The 18,668-nt window shown below is 41.3% G+C and overlaps 1 protein-coding gene across 3 annotated transcripts in view; it reads left to right on the top strand.

Annotated features, from left to right (window-relative positions):
• Nucleotides 1–17,330, top strand: part of LOC111254739 (uncharacterized) — a 33,121-nt gene extending 15,791 nt beyond the window's left edge. For all 3 annotated transcript variants that reach the window (XM_086975046.1, XM_022815897.2, XM_022815896.2), the window contains one exon: nt 15,910–17,330. In XM_086975046.1, the coding sequence (XP_086831172.1) occupies nt 15,910–15,932 (23 nt within the window). In that variant the 3' untranslated portion in view covers nt 15,933–17,330. The remainder of the gene's footprint in view (nt 1–15,909) is intronic.
• The last annotated feature ends 1,338 nt before the right edge of the window (nt 17,331–18,668 follow it).

The raw sequence follows: 18,668 nt of genomic DNA, 5'->3' as shown, positions 1-18,668 counted from the left end.
TTCAAAATATAAGTTTACTAACTATACAGTAATAGTGCAAATGGCACAACGATGTTTTTTTTCTTAAAGTTATTTGTTTTCTTGCTTTTATAATCTAATCTTTGACAGTTTTACATCGGACTTGAAGGTTTCATGTTCGTAAAGTTAACTGAATTAGCAAACAGAAAACGCAGTCATTTTTAGACTAAATCTTAGAAATACTTTGGACTAGCTTTGCTGCTACGGTTTTACGATAATTAAGGGTAAGTCAACTTACCGGTGTGTCCTCGTTAGAAACTTCGCTGAATGTGTAAGAAGCCTGATTCAAGCAACTGGAAATACATTGCTAGGCCGTGGAGTCTTTGTACGTAGAATACCTAAGTGCAAGATCGCAAAAGCCAACAGTTTCGAATTCAACGTGTATACGCGTCGTTAGGATCGCGTGATCCTCTCCGCCATCTGGCCAAAAATCTCGATGAAGTCTGCCTCCTGAGCACTTAAAGAGTTGACTTAAATATCTGACGTAACGTACTTGGTGATGACTTCAAGGTCTTTACGCCATAATCACGCACATAATTTATGTTTCGGCTAGTCCATCCTTATTTTGAATTTGCTCAATCTATTTGCCAATTCCATAGCTCTAGCAGAAATCGGAGGAAAAAATCCTCGCGGTTCTTTTCTGATTACCTCTAGAGCTTATTTGATTTAGTGCAAAATAATTATGTAAGTTAATAATAATAACCATGCAAGTAAAGGTAATAATATTCTGTTCGAAAATTAAATCTAATTCCGCTAATCATTTTTATAAAATTACCATTATTTATAATATTGTTGTCAAGGGTTTATCTGGGTAATAAGCAGGTGGGTTTTCAACAACTATGATCTCGAGCGATCACCTCGTTTGATCGTCAGAGGGAGATCCCGTTATCTTCTCGCTTTCATTTTCACTACCGTCGCCCTGAGTAGCCTCCCTCTGAGGTTTTCCTAAGTGAAATACCCTCTACTCTGGTTAGCCATGTCGCAGTGAGCAGGAGGAACCGTTATCCTCATTATCTTCTAAGTAGTAACAAGTACATTATCGAGCTTCAGAATACAACACCGATACCATGCACACATCATAAAGCATCGTATTTTCTAGTTCAATTTCAATAGGAAATATATCGCTTTCGAAATATCATCGGCTGCCATTAGCGACCTAGATGCGTGGCTCTTTCCGAACCCATTGCGTCCTCAGCCTTTGATAAAGTTCTTGCGATTATGCAATGGTAGGCTGTTTGCCTACAAGGCGTACGTACACGTGAGGTGATCTAAGTTCAAGAGTTTAACGAAAAACACACGTAATGCCACGTACAATCCCTAAATACCAGAATAAATAACAGAACTCTATAGATAGAGCTCCGTTAGCTGACCCCGTAAGTGCGCTCGGCCGTATATCATTATCGACTAAAAAGACTATTCACTATTTCTATTCCACTAGATTCAGTATGAATAGTCAGCGTATTCTTTTCCTCCGCCAAATAGAATTGGTTCGCAGACATACTTTATCCGCCTGGCTGCTTGATAGAGGATTTGCTAGAAGCTCACACCAGCAGGCTTACACCCGCAGGTGAAGCCTTTATTTCGCTATCACAAAACGTGGAATGGAGTGGGAGAATCTGGTTAAGGGGGAGTGTTGGCAAAGAGCTTCCGGTGCGGGCGTCCACTAGGAGGCGCGTTACCTTCATACCCAATCGTTCGTACCACTTGCCTTCGTTCATTAGCAAACGGTAGACTGGTCGGGTGGCTGGCGATGCACCTGGGCTGACACTTGCATGTTAGGACGAAGCTCGGATAAAACTGTGCCTAACCGTGGCAGCTTCGGTTGCTGCTGTTACTACTACGTTTTCAGGAGATGGGATTTAGGCTGCTGCTACTGTCGCTGCTGCCTCAAGAAGAGCTCGCTTCGCTTTCATTTTTTTCGTCGCCGTGACTGCCGTCGAAGTAGTCGGTCAGACGGTCGCTGGGCTAGTTATGGCTGCGATGGTGGTCGCTCTTGCCTGGGGCTGCTGTAGTGCAGCAGAGCCTCTCTTCGTATTTCTATGAGACCCTCGTAGAAATTTCCCAATTCGTTTTCTATTTCCTTCGTTGCTCATCGTCTCCTTATTTTTCCTTTGCGGGATCTATGGTTTGTATCTGAAGACTGTTCTGCCGTCACTATTGCGATAGGGTCGTAGCAGATCGGAGCAAAGCAGAACGAGTACGAGTTGTTGGAGAAACCCAGGTCCAAAGCCGTTCGGAGTCGTAGTCGCTCTATCTACCGTAAGCGTTATAGTATTTGGATAGAATTGCTTGCTAGTACTACTAGCACAACTGGACGACTGTCAGTGACGATGAAGATGGCTTTGAGATGGGGCAGAGTAGAATACATGGTAGTGGTAGCCAGCGTAAATGCCCAGCGACTGGCAGCGCAGCAGGCCGACAGACGTACGCTGGTCGCACGCAGGGTTCTGGTCGCAGGCTAAGGTAGTATATTTGGGACGAGGGATGTGGGAGAAAGGGCTGTGGGCGGCTGATTGCATTCGGGCTGTATTCGACTAGCGTACAGTGAGGCAAACAGACTCACAGGCCCGTCGCCTGAAGAACATACAGTTCTTCGCTATTGCTTTCTCTCTTTTCGCTTTGACTGGGGAACTGGTGTCTGAGCAAACCATGTCTCGTTTATTTGCAGGCTTGGTGAGTCGCAGAGCCGGATAGCCAAGGCAGACTGGACCAGGCTGGTTTTAGCCTGGCTGTACCAGCAGCCGAAAGCAGGAGCCGTCGCGGCTGCAGCCGCGTCCGAATCCGCATAATGTTGCCATTGCGGGCCATATAACCCCCAAATATAACTATCCTGCCGGCCCCGGCCGTCTGTCCCCCAGCCTTCATCCCTCACAAACCCCCTCACCTCGCCGCTCCGCACTACTCCGTCCCATTCCCATACAGCGGTCGTAAATCTCCCGGTCGACGGATGGAGAAGCGACTAGGAAAGGCACGAAACGGCTATGGCACGGGCCTAGATCTAGGCAGACACGCTGCGACGAGGAGTTGCCGCAGCAGGCTCTACTGGCGCACCACCGCCCCATGTGAGCTGAGGCAGCCTCAAGCAGGCGGTTGAGACTCAGCTCCTGGTAGCTAACAGAGCACACATCCCACGAACACCAATACAACCACTACGGCTGCAGGAGCACATCGGCGTCCGTTGCTTTTGCAGCAGCAGCAGCAGCAGTAGTTCGCCTGGAGCCCAGCGCGCCACCTTGGAAACCCTGGTTGTAAATTACTGAGACAGCGTCAGGCGGACGGGCAGGCAGGCAGGCAGGCAGGCAGGCAGGCAGGCAACGACGCTGCAGCCAGTTTCCTCTCTTCGTTGGCTTTTCTTCTGCAGTCGGTCGCTAGGTCGGGCGGTCCCAGTCATTCGGTCCTGCTGTCTGCGAAGGACTCTTCGGTCCCGGCTGAACTGGCGCATGGGCACCGCTACCGTACGCGGCTACAGCATGCCGCCAGACCACGCGGGTCTGCCGCATGCTGCTGGTAGACTGGTGCTATTTCTGTCTAAGCCTAGTTGACTGCGTATTAGTATGCGTGTCGGTCTGCGGGTGCCTAGCTACGAGACTGCAAGCCTGATCCTTACGCAAAGGCCGTGCCGCACGCCGATCGGAAAGAAAAATTCGCGAAGATGGTGGCGGCTGCAGGAGTCGCACAGCAGTATAAGACGGTGAAGATACGAAGTCGAGGAGAGTCGTCTGTAGAGCCGGCGAAGCTAGAGCTCTCGCTGCTTCAAGACGAGGGATCAGATATTGAAATCGAGGATCGTCAAAAACGAAGGTGTGACGCATGGTTGCTCGACGGAAATAGCAAAGAGTACACCTGTGCCTGTCTGTAGGACCTTAATATTTACTGATACATTACAAGGGCCGTTGGGTAAACAACTCTCTAACGAGTTACCAGTTCAATGGTGCTTTGCGATGGAAATCGACCCAACTCGAGCATAGATAGGAAAACTGACAGTAATGAGAGATTCAACTGAAATATTAATAACAAATAAATAAAATGTAAAAACACGTACAACTCTATTTTACTTCAGTTATCAAATAAGAAGATAAATTTGACAACTGAATTTATTGATCCACGGATAGTCATTAGCAGCAGCTGCTTGTCTTTAGACGTTTATACGCTTCGAAGGAGCTAATGAAAAGAGCATTAAACCATGTGTTAAACAACTCAATCAAAACGGAGGGTAGCGTAGCAAGAAAATTGTGCAGATATTACGCTTGTCTGTTAGATTCAATATCCTCACAACAGGCCCACATATAATTATTTTATAACGGGCTATGCAATGGTAACTGATACAGTCGTATGTATTGCGATTGTCGATAATTAGACGGGTTATTATCTCAATATCATCAATGACTATAGGAACTTGCTAGCGTCGGAATGTTTGCTGGCCATAATAAGCCTAGGGCTAGAATTTTTTTGGAAGCACAACACCAACTTCACTACTACTTACAATATCAATACCTACTACATAAAGCTACCTTACAATATGGGACTCTCTACACCTATCGAGATCTCGTTTATACTGCCTTTAATATGCATTTCTGTCTACCATTTGTTAGATATTTCCAAGTGCCTCTTGTAGTTCTACCGTCGTACTTAAAGGCAATTACATTATTATATATTAAAAACAAGTTTTATTTATATATTTTCAACACAACTCAGCTGTTTGTTTGAAAAAGATCTCATGTCTGTTGATCGCTACGGCGAGTTAGGGAACTTTTTTAAAGCGTCAGTGGTAAGTTCAGTACATTTTAAAACTGAGAAGTCATTAATATCAGAATAATGAGTAAATATAATGTGAACCACTTTGATAACAGCAGTCGCTACTATTTTGAAGAAATTTAAACAAGGCAGCCATATATATATATATATATATATAACGTGAAGCCGAGTTATCCTAGAGCAGGAAAAGCCGCTATTATCCAATTTTTATGGGCTTATATGCCCATGAAAAGAGTTTTGATGGAAGAGTGGTCCGAAATGCAGGGTCTGGAGCAAGAAACATTTAATGTTATTTTAAGTCTCTGAATAGCCGTACACCAGACTCTTTTACTTTATGCTAACAAATACATTGTTCAGACGTTGCCCCGACGCATAGCCACCGATACTTGAGGAACATTTTATTAAAGAAATGATTCTGTACCACATAAATGTATATATCGGATGCTTTCGGCTTATCAAATCATGCAGTTGCAATGACAATTTGCTCATGAAAGAATAGCTTAACTTCGGGAAAGTGACAAGTCAAGTTAATTTCTCCAATCTCGAGGGAATGAAAAAAGAAAAACAAAGTTCCATTTTTTGTGTATGTGTTTCTTCTGTCGAATAAGCGGACATACTCTATGCTTGTCAAAGTATAATCCTTGGCTACGACAGATCACACATCAGCGGTTGTTGTTCGCATAGACTATCCGGCTCTCTGAGTTCCTAAACGACGCTAATTGCTGTTCGACAGTTAACGTTAAGTCTAATATTTGCTTGATGCGTCACAGTCCTGATGCGCCCGCTAACTATCTACTTTACATGAGGACGGGTTACCTAGGCAAGCTTTAGGTTCTTTTAAAAGAATGGGTCACGTTACGGGCAAAGCAACGCATGTACGATTTGCTAAATGGTCTTTTTCCAATTGTCGCGTTCCAATAAGCTATCAAATCCCTGTTGAATTAGTTTCTTGAGCCTCAACTACAGATGGTAGACTCCAATGGATTTATGACATGACTTTGAAATCTAGATCGGTATTCATCTAACTTAAATATGGCCTTAATTGTTACGAAATGCTGAAAAGGTTCTGCACAATAGAGGAACAAGGAAAATTAACTAGAGAAGATTTGAAAAAGACCCTGACCTTGTAGTCAAATGAGCGATTAGTCAGTATACCTCAAAAAATAATAGCTATAATAATTTAGCATATATTAATTATGTTATAATTAGTAAAACCTTTGATCGTAGTTAGCATATGTAACTCCTCATACCTGAAAGAGTCGGGAGACTTGGCATTTAAAACGTACATATATGGTACGTTTAAGCTTTTTCATTTAGCCCTAATCGGGGCATTTAAACGCAGTGTTCAAGGTACTGCTGCGTCTGTACCCACATACTCACCTAATTGACACTGTAGCATACATTAAAAAATAAGGACAAAACACAACAACGGCAGACAGTGTGCGATAGCCAAACTTTCGGTTACGGATCGATACGATACGATACGATATCTGTTACATGTTAGAACAGTAGCGTTGTCGTAATTTCTACACTATACGTAGCATGTACCACTGCTTTATAGAGCCGCTATCAAACACCTTTTGCCACGGAGAGGCATCTGACCACGCGTAACGTAAGTTCAGCTGTTACTGTGCTCAGCGTTAGGACACGTAGTTAACTTGAAAAATTCGGATTTCGCAATCGCCTATCGCAAATCGCAAAGGAAAGGCCTTTTTCCCTTAATAGATAAGTGTGAAATTACTAAAAATGTACAATGTTGAAGAACAGCGTAAGACACCGTACGTATTAACAGCGGAAGATAGATTACAATCACGCCCTGATCATTATCGGAGCTGGTAGTATTCGTGTGTTGCAAGAGGGCTAAAATTACTCTCTTGTACGACACGGCAACGAGGAAGTGCAACTGTTTCGTCGAATCGCGTACGCATCGGCGAAAGACGGACATGATAAAGGAAACCGAAGATCGCCTCCAGCCGATCGAAAATCTCAGCGATCGGCAAGATCAAAACAGAGATCAATAAAATCGTTTACTATAGTCGGTGGTTAGATTCAATTGTAGGGGCAGACTCGTACACGTACTCGTCAACAGCACGAGCCAATTAAATACGACTATGATAAATTGCAATTTTTAGCGGCAACAGCATCGGCGGTCATAAAATTTCTGCAACCAAAACGTGGTGATATTTCCGCTCTTGCGTCATTGTTGATGCTGTTTTTTCAACCATAAGGACCAAAACATCCCATTTTGTCCGTCATTTGCTGACCGCAGCCATCAGGAAGTTGCGGTGAACTCTGCTGGACTCTGCATTCGAGAAGGGCGGTCCTCCTGCGTCCGCGTCCGACACGAATCCGCCGAAACTCGCCATTTAGATGGGCAGACGCTTCTACTAGCGAGACCATTACAGGCCACTGGCCTACTCAAAAAATAACATGGCACGGATGCAAAAAGGTGCAATAGCAGGGTAGCTTTGGGATGACGATTTGCGCTCATGAGAATTTTTCAGTAGTAAATTTTGCATCTTATCGACTCAACTAGACAAGCAGTCCGGTGAACTGGATAAATCACACAGCTAGATAAGACAAATAGAATCTGCCTTGCAATTTTTTTAATTCTATGCTAATACAGATATTGGGTGCCACAAAAAATACGTATACTGGCAAAGCTCGCCGTGATGTACTAGACTACGAAATGAAGTAAGGAACATATCGTCGTATCATTGGCTCTAAATTGTTATCATTTTTTTTTTCTAGCTAAGTTTAGATTATTGCAGTTGGGTCATGGTAAGCTTATTTGTAGAGTTAGCAACATCAACTGCTAGATTTATGCCACCCCTATTCACCGTCTGTGGAGCAAATGGGTCAATACCGCTTGATCTGATTGGCTCTTTGAGAGCATCTTAAACATTGTTTGAAAATAAGCTAGTCTTGGTTAGGGGTTGACGTTTCGAGACGAACCTCTAGACTTTCAATCGAGATATACTTTTAAGTACTTTTTTTTAATTCCTATATGAGATTATGTTATATTTTGTATATCCGACGTAAGGCGGAACTCCAAGTAGCGGCTTCAGGTGTTGACAAACGCAAACAAACTCAATGCTAATTTAGATAAGATGTTGTTTTGTCGTGCGTCTCTATTCTCTGCTAGTCATGATTGTCATTAGCGAGTAATCGGTAAGGCAGGATATGCTCATATAATTAGAAATATAAGTAGATCGAATACGTATCGCCACAATATATGAAGAGCACGAGTTTTAGTGATCTTGGCCTGGTTGAACAACACAAGTTTTATTATAGAAAGCTCTTATACGACCAAAAAAATGCCAGTTAACGAAAAGGTGACTTCGGATAATTTCGAACTAAATAATAGGCGCATGTGACCTTGCTATTTTCGAAAATTCTTTTAACTACAGTTAACACGAACTAGATCGTGTAACGAGTACAGTGCACTTATTAATACTGCCAAACGTATTTTAGACATTGTAGATGAAGCACATTGATTCCCTGAAAAAACGTAGATCTGATGGGTGTAGGGCGCCCGAAATTTTCAGGTATATATTGTTCCGAATGATCTATAAAGGAAATGCTTGAGCAATTTGTCCTATTTTATAAGTAAACTTACACATGAATAGGTGTGATTTCGTGCAGCCAGTAATCATCCAACGGCGCAACAAAAAGGGGGACAGGTAATTCAGTTAAACTTACTGAATAATGCAAGTAATATTTAGATAATATTAGAACGAACAAATAAACATCACTTCAAGTGAGCTATAATGCTTTACGACACTGTATTGTCTCAAGGTGATACATTACACTTGACGCAGAAAAAACGCGCTTCATGCCTGCTCCACAATGTACTAGGCTGTTACCACTGAAACCTTAAACTTGAGTAACTTTTCAGCTACGAGTTACTGACAGCAATTTTCGCTGGTATATGCCTTAGCTCTCTAGAAACCTGTGAGTGAAAACCAGTTGAGTTTACATAAGAAGAAATAAGTTTAACAGTAACATTGTTTAGTCTCGAAGGTTAACACTCAATGGTCAAGTCTTTGTCCTTTGAAGGCCACAGCCCTGCGAAAATTTATCGAGGACTGGTGCAAATATTGAGTAGACATTAAGCCAAAGTATAATATTTAAATGGTGTAAATGTTTCTAGAACGGGGATTGCAGTATTGAACACTAGCGCGAAGATAACCAAATCCCAAGGCACAAACACCACTAGTGCATTATCGCGATCGAGGAAGGTTTTCACGAATGCAAAGCTTAGAGAGTGAGGGCTCCCTCGGCTAAAGCTGGCACTTTACATGAAGCGTGGCACGGAACTATAACGAAAACACTGAAAATACGGTACCTGAGTTAAAAATGGGTCCTCTTGAATTGACTCTAAGCTAGATGGCGATGCGTGCGGTGTGTTTCACGTATAATTTGCGGAACTTCAATCATGCAATCACTCTCGATGCAAGCTTGTGCAATTATGGGGCCTATAAGGGCACCTAGTAGGCAAGCATATCCCTTCCTCGATTTACTTCAAGAGGCCATAGATAGAGAAATTACATTTGGAAAAGCAAAGGGGAGTGACGTGGCTTTCCAGAAGCTGCTGAGCACTGGGACGAGTGCGTAAAAAATAACGGAGAATGCCTCTAGTTTATGTTAAGAGCCATTGTCCAAGTCCGTCTAGTTTAAAAGTTATTCAGTTTCATAGTTTGCCGGATTCGCTTATAATAGTATAATATAAAATTTATAAAACACGCAAAAATTATGCTTTTCACTATTTGAGCTTATATGTGTATACATAGTAGAAGGCAATCGTATTAGAATGTAGGCACATTTTGTTATGTTTTGGGAAGTAGTCGAATTTCGAGCGAATGCCAAGCATCACTTTAGAGCTAATGTTATGCTTGGCTAAGAAGCCTTTTCGCCTTTGTCAACAAGCTGATAAGAAATGCATTTGCGTCAAAAAAGAAATAATATGAGAAAGAGCCGACCTCATGCCCCACGTACGAAGGTCGTACCCTTTTTCTCGTATAGTAGTGGGCTAGCCATCCGGACTGAGGGGGTTCGGTGTATTTTCTCTACAAGGGCTTTTGTAGGACTTGATCGTACACTGAACTGCCTCGGGCTGTTCATTTTTGTTGGCCATCACTGCCAACCCAGGTCGACAGGCGGTCAGTCCGACTGACACCGAACACGCTACTATTGCACTCAACAACGACCCAAGCGGGCTACCTTTAGTATAGGCAGGGTGTCGTAATCAGCACTATTTCGAAAAGGCCAAGTTGACCACAGACCAAGCAGCAGTGACGTGATGAACGATACGACACCCTTCTCCCCTCGCCTCCTTCCCCGTGCGCCCTCAAAGTAAGACCTCGTCAGTTGAAGGGAGTTGCCGAGTCACTTTGTTGGATCTGCCAAGCCTGACGTTCAAACTTGCCGACGGCCTTGGTTTGGGCTTGACCCAGGCTCCTCGCTTTTCGCAGATGGGTTACGGCGTCGGTAGTAGTATTGCAGTGCGCTTGGTAGTTGACGCGTTTTTTCCAGCTCTCGTTTAACATCTTCAGCTTGGTTCAAAACTCATCTAAGTTTCTGTTATGCTTTCCCTTTTTCGCCAGTCTCTTTCCGTTCGTCTACCTCTCTCGCTCCATCCTATTCAGGTTCGGTCGATTCTTCTGTTAAGAACAGAGTTTGCTTTCCTTAACGTAAGTCGTTCGTTGTTCGGTAGACGGTATGCCTCTGTAGTCTATCTGTCCGCCTGTCCTGTCGGCACTACTCGTCCAGCCCGTTGGAGGCGGAGTTCCGGAGCTTGGAACTCTACTGAGCGAGAGGCTCCACCTCCGATGGCAGACGGGGGTTGCTCGGGCCAAGAAGAACCGAGGACGCGGTCGACTCGTGTAGCTTGGAAGCAAGCAAGCAAGCGACCGACCGACAACGGCTGACCCGAACGAAAGAAGGGAAACTTCTATCCGCCAGGCTTTCACTGCTCGTACGCGACGGGCGGCTGGTCATCGCTGGTTCGGTTCGTTCATAGCTCGTCGTTGGTAGTTATTCGAAAAAAAAGGCCGAAACTGCCGAAATCCCTACCCGGCTACCAGCTCAGCAAGCCTCAACACATTCTTACTTAGTCAAAGGCACCCACAACTGAACACCCCGTTACTCAAAATAATAATTCTCGGCAGCAGTAAAAACGGTTTGAATAATGATAAACATACGTCTGCTATGTCAACTTTGCGTGCGATAGGTGACTGTTTCTGAATCCACACACGTAAGCTCTTTTCAATTGACGCTGTAAGCAGTACCTTATCAGTGTCGCATAGCACCGGAACTCGAAGGGCGAAAGGGCGAGTCTGTGGTTGGGCAAGCACTATCTATCTTTGGCAGTAACTTTGCAGACGAGTTTCAATAGAACTGCGCTCAATTCTTACGGAGAAAAGCGTATACAGGGCTAGGCCATTTTCCTGGCTCCGTCACATTGCAAGGGTAACGTATTTAGTTATTGAGCTTAAGGGCACGTGATGGTTTAGGTTAGAAACCGGGCACCGAGAAACAGTTCATGTTGTCAAACATCTGTCTATAGCAGTGCATAACGGCAGTACATGATGTAAGATTCGTACCATTTACCTTAGACAGAAAAGGAAAACAAGTGTGACTATGATGAATATATTATTTTTCTAATAAAATATATTCTTCCGTGAATTAAAGCTATGGATAGAATAGTAATGCGTGCTTACGTAGTCGTATAAGTTGTGTCGAGAAGTAGATCTATACGCTTGGGCTACTTCCTAGCTTTCATAAACAAGAAGTTAGGGAAAAAAAAATAAGCTAGGCCCTAAAAACCCGCTGTAAAATTAAGAAAAAAACGATAAAGGGATCTAAATATATCCTAACTATAAGTATACCTGTTTCGACTTGAACTCCATTGCACGAAGCTGACAATGAGAATATATTTTTCGAGGAGCAGTAATTTTGCTAAAAAAAAAATTTTCTGTGCGTCATGTATTTTTGTTCTTAGGAAAAATGTTGCGTTCTAAAATGTTTGCAAAAATCTCTATTTATTTTTTATTTGGTAAGTCTGGTTGGCATTGCCGATCCAGATTCTAATCGTTACTTTATCAAGTAACGATTAGAATTTTTAACAGCCTTCTTAAACAGGAAACTTATAAAAAAAATTATTCCGCTAGATAACATTGAACGGACCTATAATAACCCGTATCAAGTTTGTGAAATCATATATTGATATTCATTCTATAATAAAACTATCAATAGTATTATTTTGAAGTAGCAGATCTTCAAAATGACAAAAAAAAAAGGAATAGATATACTGCACATGCTCTATTCCATCATGAATGTTGTTTTTCTCAAGTAGAAGTAAAGCAATGTTATTTGTTGCACGCCTATTAAATGACAGGAAGTTTATCCAAGCGCTTATTATACATTTATATTTAGCGCGTTATATTTACAAGTCACCATAAAAAAGGGTCTGACAGAAAAAATGAAATTTCACTTGATTGATTCTAACGGGTTAAACAGAACTAAGTGCTTCCCTATGATTAGGCTTTGATCTCATATATAAATTTAGGTATGAAGACTAAAAAGACTATATATTTCGCTATAGAGGAATATTTTTCGTAAAATCCTTGGGTGTCCTAAAATAATTTAGTTTACAGATAACTTGGAACTATTGCTAAACGGAAAACACCGTGGAGAGGTTACTTGGTTCATTTCTTTAAGTTATTTGCATTTTTTTTTATGGCTTGAGTATAATCAAAACATGAGCCTTTGATCGCAGGGTAAGCATGACCAACGGGTGTGATCCATTGTACAAGCGATGATTTACAACCCGATCTATTATTTCGAATGATGGGTTGAGTCATAAATAAATTGGTTTATTATTTGGAACTTGATGGCAATAGCCACTGGTCTGAAATAATGCCAAATAACGGTGGTACTAAAGTAAAGATAAGTTTACAATCTCTACGAACGTATCACGCTTTTCCCCTGGTTCTAACAAGGCTTCTTTTGAATTGCTGCGATGTCACGTGTAACGAATTTATTTGACGAGATAAACATGAAATAAAAACAATTTTTATTCATATTTATACTATTTATCGTATATTTTTTCAGCGTGGCCGGCACGCCGGAAACAACATCGGACACAGATAAAATGTATACGTTACCATCTATTTGGTTCAACGGTTTTAGCTCCGTGAGATACGGTCAATCTATTAAACATCGCATCATTTTGTTATTTTTATATTTAATCGAAAATTTTTCCTTTATTTTGTCGTATCGAGACACAGTTGGGAGCGTAGAATGCGTATGATGATGAAAGACAATCGCAAAAGAAGTAAGGGCGCTGATAAGTTATGAAGGGTTGATTTTTATCATTTTAGCGTAGGACACGTGTGCCTTCTGCGTACTACTGCGTAGGACATGTAGACGTTATACTATAAAGGCAGTTTCATTGCCGGCGTTTCGAACTTTCATCTGGCACACGCTGCTTGGCGCTGGCTAATATTACCTCCATTTTACTGGTAAGCAAATATTGGTGGGGGTAGTTTTTATTATTAAATAAATGGCGATGCTGTTATCCATCGCTGAGCCTCAATGCTATTCCAGCTGATGTCTACTGGAAGTGAGAGAGCGCATACTCTGGCCATCAGTCAATCAGCTAAAGGTAAATAATGCCAAATAACTATGAACAGGAAAATAGGTAGTTAAGATTGTAAAATGATGACTCCATATGCTTATAATGTAAAGTAAATTATGGGTGCTTTTAATTGCAAGCAGACGGTTAAGCGTTATTACCATTACGGTAAAATGGACAAGCAGCCGATGTCGTAGTTCAAATAATCGTTAAAACGCTTTTTCATGCAGAGCAAATGCACAAAATCAATGAAGAGTAATTTAGCCGAACGGTATTTTACACATTGCTAAATTACTTGTTGGTATGATATTAAAATGGTGTATTTGCTAATTATTTGCCTCGTGTTGAAATCCGTTTGCACCGTTACGATACCGTTGGGAGGCAAATTAAGTAAATATTAGTTAGGCCGATACTATCGCAGTGAGCACATATCTGCGCTGTTCGTATCTGTCAAAAACGTACATACACGCCTTAGGGGTCGATTAGAGATACGCTAGCTAGGGAGCTCAGCCAATTACGAGTTACATAAATAACATGTTGGCAGACGCCTATCGCAGAGAAACAAACGTCACCATAATCATCATTGATGAACTTATCCGGGCCACTGTCTCAAGCTGCTGGTAACGTGGTGTTGGAAGCTATTCATGCCTTCGGCATTTTCGTATACATCGCAATGATAGAACAACCGAACAGATTGTGCCCAATGTACAACTCCGTCGTAGAAATGATGGCAATAACCATTTCGGGATGTTAGAGCAATACCGGTTCGGGGAGAACATGCAAACGACATTTAAATTGCCCTCGCTTTGTACCTAATCCGCCAAAACACTTTATGCTAATATTCTTGTTGAATGCTTGAAAATAAAAGTCATCCCTTCTACACATATTGAACACTTTCCGTACGATATCATTAATAGCATATAGATAATTACTAGATTTTCATGTTATTACGTCTTAGTCGTGTCTGTATAATATGCTCTTTAGCCCTTTTATTAGTATTTATCAATGCAGAGAACAGGGTTGGATTTTACCGAAAACTGATCTGAACCTAGCTAACTACAATGTCAATAGTTAGTAGTCAATAGTCGGAGTTCGAGTAATAACTTTCAAAAAATAGCATATATAGAATGACATGCGACTAACGTACGACTGTCCGATCATACAGTCGATATAAGCTGACGCTGCATCAAACAGTTATATACCACCCTTCCTTTTACCGCGATGCAAAGCGGGATTTATTTTGACGCTTACCATTTTATATCCTGTATTGTTCTATGACTAGATATACGGAGGAATTGTCGTTCAAGCGCTAAAAGTTAATTAAGTAAATATTTTAGAACACGCACTTAATTGAAATAAGCCTATTTGCATCCGCACTATCGATCGAAATATGTGAGTGTTTTATGCAGCATGAATCTATAAGCATTGATCGAGAGGTTCGAAACGATAGGTAACCGATGCTGATGCTTCTAGGTTGTCGTTTTTTAAATCATTGGAGATACTGATGAAGTGCTAAGCTGTAGATACCGAATTAGTCGTTAAGCAGAAATTTGGCATAAATTTTACTTCTTTTTTTTTTTACCGTAAAATGTTGATGTTCCACTCAATACGCTCGAATTTTTTTGAGGGCAAATACACCACCATCCAAACGTCTTGGGCCACTGGCACTTAGGGAGGTTAGCAAAAACAGATATTATCGATCCGCGTTATTTGTCATATTTGACGTACTTATCCAGAGCGTCAAGTAAGCTTGTTACCGAACTAGTATTTACCGGGTATTAATCTCGTCAGTTTTATTTTCAATGTTCTAAATAGAACGAATACGCACTCCCTCGATGACCCACACTTGGCAATTCTACTGTATGTATTAGGTTTCGCTTGGTATACTGAGCATGGAACATAATATTATAGATATGGTATCTTTTTAGCAATAGGTTTAGTGAAAAAATCCGTTCTAACTACCGTGGAGTCTCATAATCCATTTTCATTTTTTGGAAAAGCGGCATTAAATGCACGGGCAATATATATATTAGATAGGCTTGGCAGAGCTACAAACGTTTTAAGAATAATAAAAAAAAAAACCCACTGTTTATAGCTTTCGTCTTAATGAAATAAAGCCAACTGGCTATCTCAATGAGGTGCTATGTTGTGTAGACATTAATCAGCGTTTTCACGACACGACAGTGATAGAGGGGAAGCCGTACATCGCGACAGTTATCTACTTTGAAAAGAACTTCCAAAAAAGTCAGTCTTATTTTAGCTGACGAGGCCTTTCCGATGATGCGACTCAACTAATGGGTTTCAATAGATAGTGCTTGCAGATCTGTTTTGGCATGCCGTATAACAAATATCCAAAGGAGAATGTAGTTTTATTCGACCAAGAGATTTGATTAACCTGTTCTTTCAGTAATAGTTTAGGCTTGTTCATCCATAGCCACTTGGTCCGACATTTTCAACGAAGTAATCTCGACTACGTTTCTTTACGGCAAATATTTCAGGAGAGCAAGACGAAGGCCCATGAGGAGGTGTTCGAACCGGAATATTCCGAAGCGTGAGAAGATCCGAAAGATGAAAAATAGGTCAAGGTTCGACACGCGAGCACACGACACCACCTTGGGCCCTCATGCAGCGATGTCCTTCGTAATAAAAATAAAAACCGAATATGTAACGCAAAGATCACCTAATTCATCAGCTCATCACCAATTACCTCATTCCTTCATCACACGGCCGAGGATAACACGAAAAAAATTGCAGGACTCCAATTATCTTTACTGATCTCTTCTTCTTCTTCTCCGACTGGACATAACCGATCCGCGCAGTATCAACAACAATACCGGCATCACGTTTCACGTGGTTATTACGTACCTACGTGTCATGTTGTCATGCGTATGACATGTTCTGCGCCATATACTGCTGTTACTGCTACTAGCGTACAGGAAATAATTGATCACGTATGGCGCAGTTGTGCACGCATGCATATACACACCCATAATACGAAATAGTGCATTGCGCAGGCGCACACGAGCGTCCACCATTTGTGTATGTACTAGAAGCAGAAAGAGTCCAGACTAAGCAGAAAAAGATGTGAACAACGTCGATTAGAAGAGTCAGCGTCGGCGCGAGAGGTCCGACGCAGCTTTTGCCCCGAAGGAACTGACTTCGACACGGGGGATGCAGCACGAAACGGACACGGAAGTGAAGCGAACAACAGCAACGCTCGCTCTAGCTGCAACATAAACCGAATACACTCCTCCTATAGCATCTATCATAGCAGTCGCAGCAAATAAATATTAAGCGGGGCAACAACAGGATAGAAATGCGCACGCCATAGGGTCGTGCGGGACCTGTGCACCGCTGTAGATCAAATGAGGGGCGGGTAGCGGGCGGGAGATAGGTGCTGTCTAAGGCATAGGTAGCTTGTCTCGTATGTATATCATTGACATGGAAAGCAACGGGTAAGAACAAAAGAAACATACAGAAGTTGCCCGATAGCTAGAGAGGGTGGAGGATCTCCGTATATAGCAGGTCGATGCAATTATTATTACGATCATTATGATCAGGAAATCAGGGCTGCTCTTCCCCTCTTTTTCCCCAGAAAAACCTAAAGAAGACAACGGGGGGTCATGAGTTATCACGGACCCCTCCATATATGTAAGCAATGCGCAGGGAGAGAGGGAGACAAAAGGCATACGTATATATATGGAAAAGTACAGAAAAAAGAAACAGAGAAATGGGGTAACACACGAGGCACATAGGCACCTAAGCACACACGGATCGCATACACACAGTGACACCAATAAACACACTCATACACATATAAAGAAACGAGGAGACAGACGCTCTCAATCACCCTCTACTAAGTGAATCAAATAATATATATAGATATATATATATATATATATATATAAGATATATATATATATATATATATATATATAAAGAAGGAAGATCAGAAAGATCATCGTGCTGGTGATTATAATTAATTATTAATATTAATAATTATTAATAATTAAGCAAATGATGATAATATAATGGTAAGTGGCGCCAAAGTTGGTACGGAAAAACACAAACAATGGACAGTAACAAGTGGGTAATGGAGAAATGAAAGGAACCTCTGTACTGTATCTCAATGCGATCTCGCTGCATTTAAGTCTACCTAAGATCTCAACATAAAAGTAAAGGCAATGTTTCTTAAGCAATCAATAGACCTTGTTTTTATTTCGTTAGTCTTGATTTGTTTATCGCTTATCTTATAATGTGGATTTTTTAATTTAAACTGAATAAAGAGCTTGAGTTCAGAAAGAAACATTTTTGTTTTGTTAACGAAAGTCTAGAAGTAGAAGCCGCCGTAAAATAAACTATGCTTTGATTAACAGAAGAATTATTCTGTTTACAACTGCAAAGCTTACTTACGGCGCTCACTTGTAAACTCGTTTTAATAACAGGCTTAATAACCGGGCCAGCACGTGTCACTTCTCAACAAATATACAAAGCAAGAAACATTATTGTATTTTGCGAGCGCTATAAATGAGACCGTAGCATATAATTTTAAGCGTAATCGCAAAACCTGGACTATACTAATGTTTTTCGTGCAAAGTAAAAAACAAAAAAAACCCGTGCAAAATAAGATACCGTTAGATTCATTATTGAGACTGTCATCACACATCTATAGACCTTACTCGAGACAAACTGGCCACTTCTTAGCCTACTGTTGAGCTATAAAATGGTGCTGCCGGGGTATTCGAGTCTTATGGTGGTTATGACATTGAAATAACTTAAGTGTCACTAAATGAACTTATAATAGCACGTACAATTTCTAAGAAGACTGAAATCGATTACTAATTATTATATAAGACCTGTGTAAAAAGTTCTAAATTGTGATAACTTAATGCATAGAAAAATATTTCGGGATTTGCTTCCAATACTGCTTTTGAACGTTACCTCAGAATAATTAATATTTAAATAAGAGGTTTCGAGTTTTGCGTGCGAAATGCCGCCAAACATCGGCTCAGATTTAAGTGTAATTACTTGGAAGTTAGCAACTGTGGTTTAGAGCCGTTGGAGCTATGAGCGGCCATATTATTTCCGCATCCCAAGCCCCATATAATAAACTGTTTAGCGTCTAATATAAGCATAACCTCTTATATAACGATTCATGAGACTTCATATTAAAGCTATACACATTTCGTGTTTGATTCTAAGTTTTCTTTTAAATATAAACGGGAAATCAGCTGGCATTTTTCTAAGATCAACTCAT

This window comes from Varroa destructor, unplaced genomic scaffold (genome assembly GCF_002443255.2).
Source record: "Varroa destructor unplaced genomic scaffold, Vdes_3.0 BEIS01000007.1, whole genome shotgun sequence".
Classification (NCBI taxonomy): Eukaryota; Metazoa; Arthropoda; class Arachnida; order Mesostigmata; family Varroidae; genus Varroa; species Varroa destructor.
This window is presented reverse-complemented; position numbering and strand designations above follow the sequence as displayed.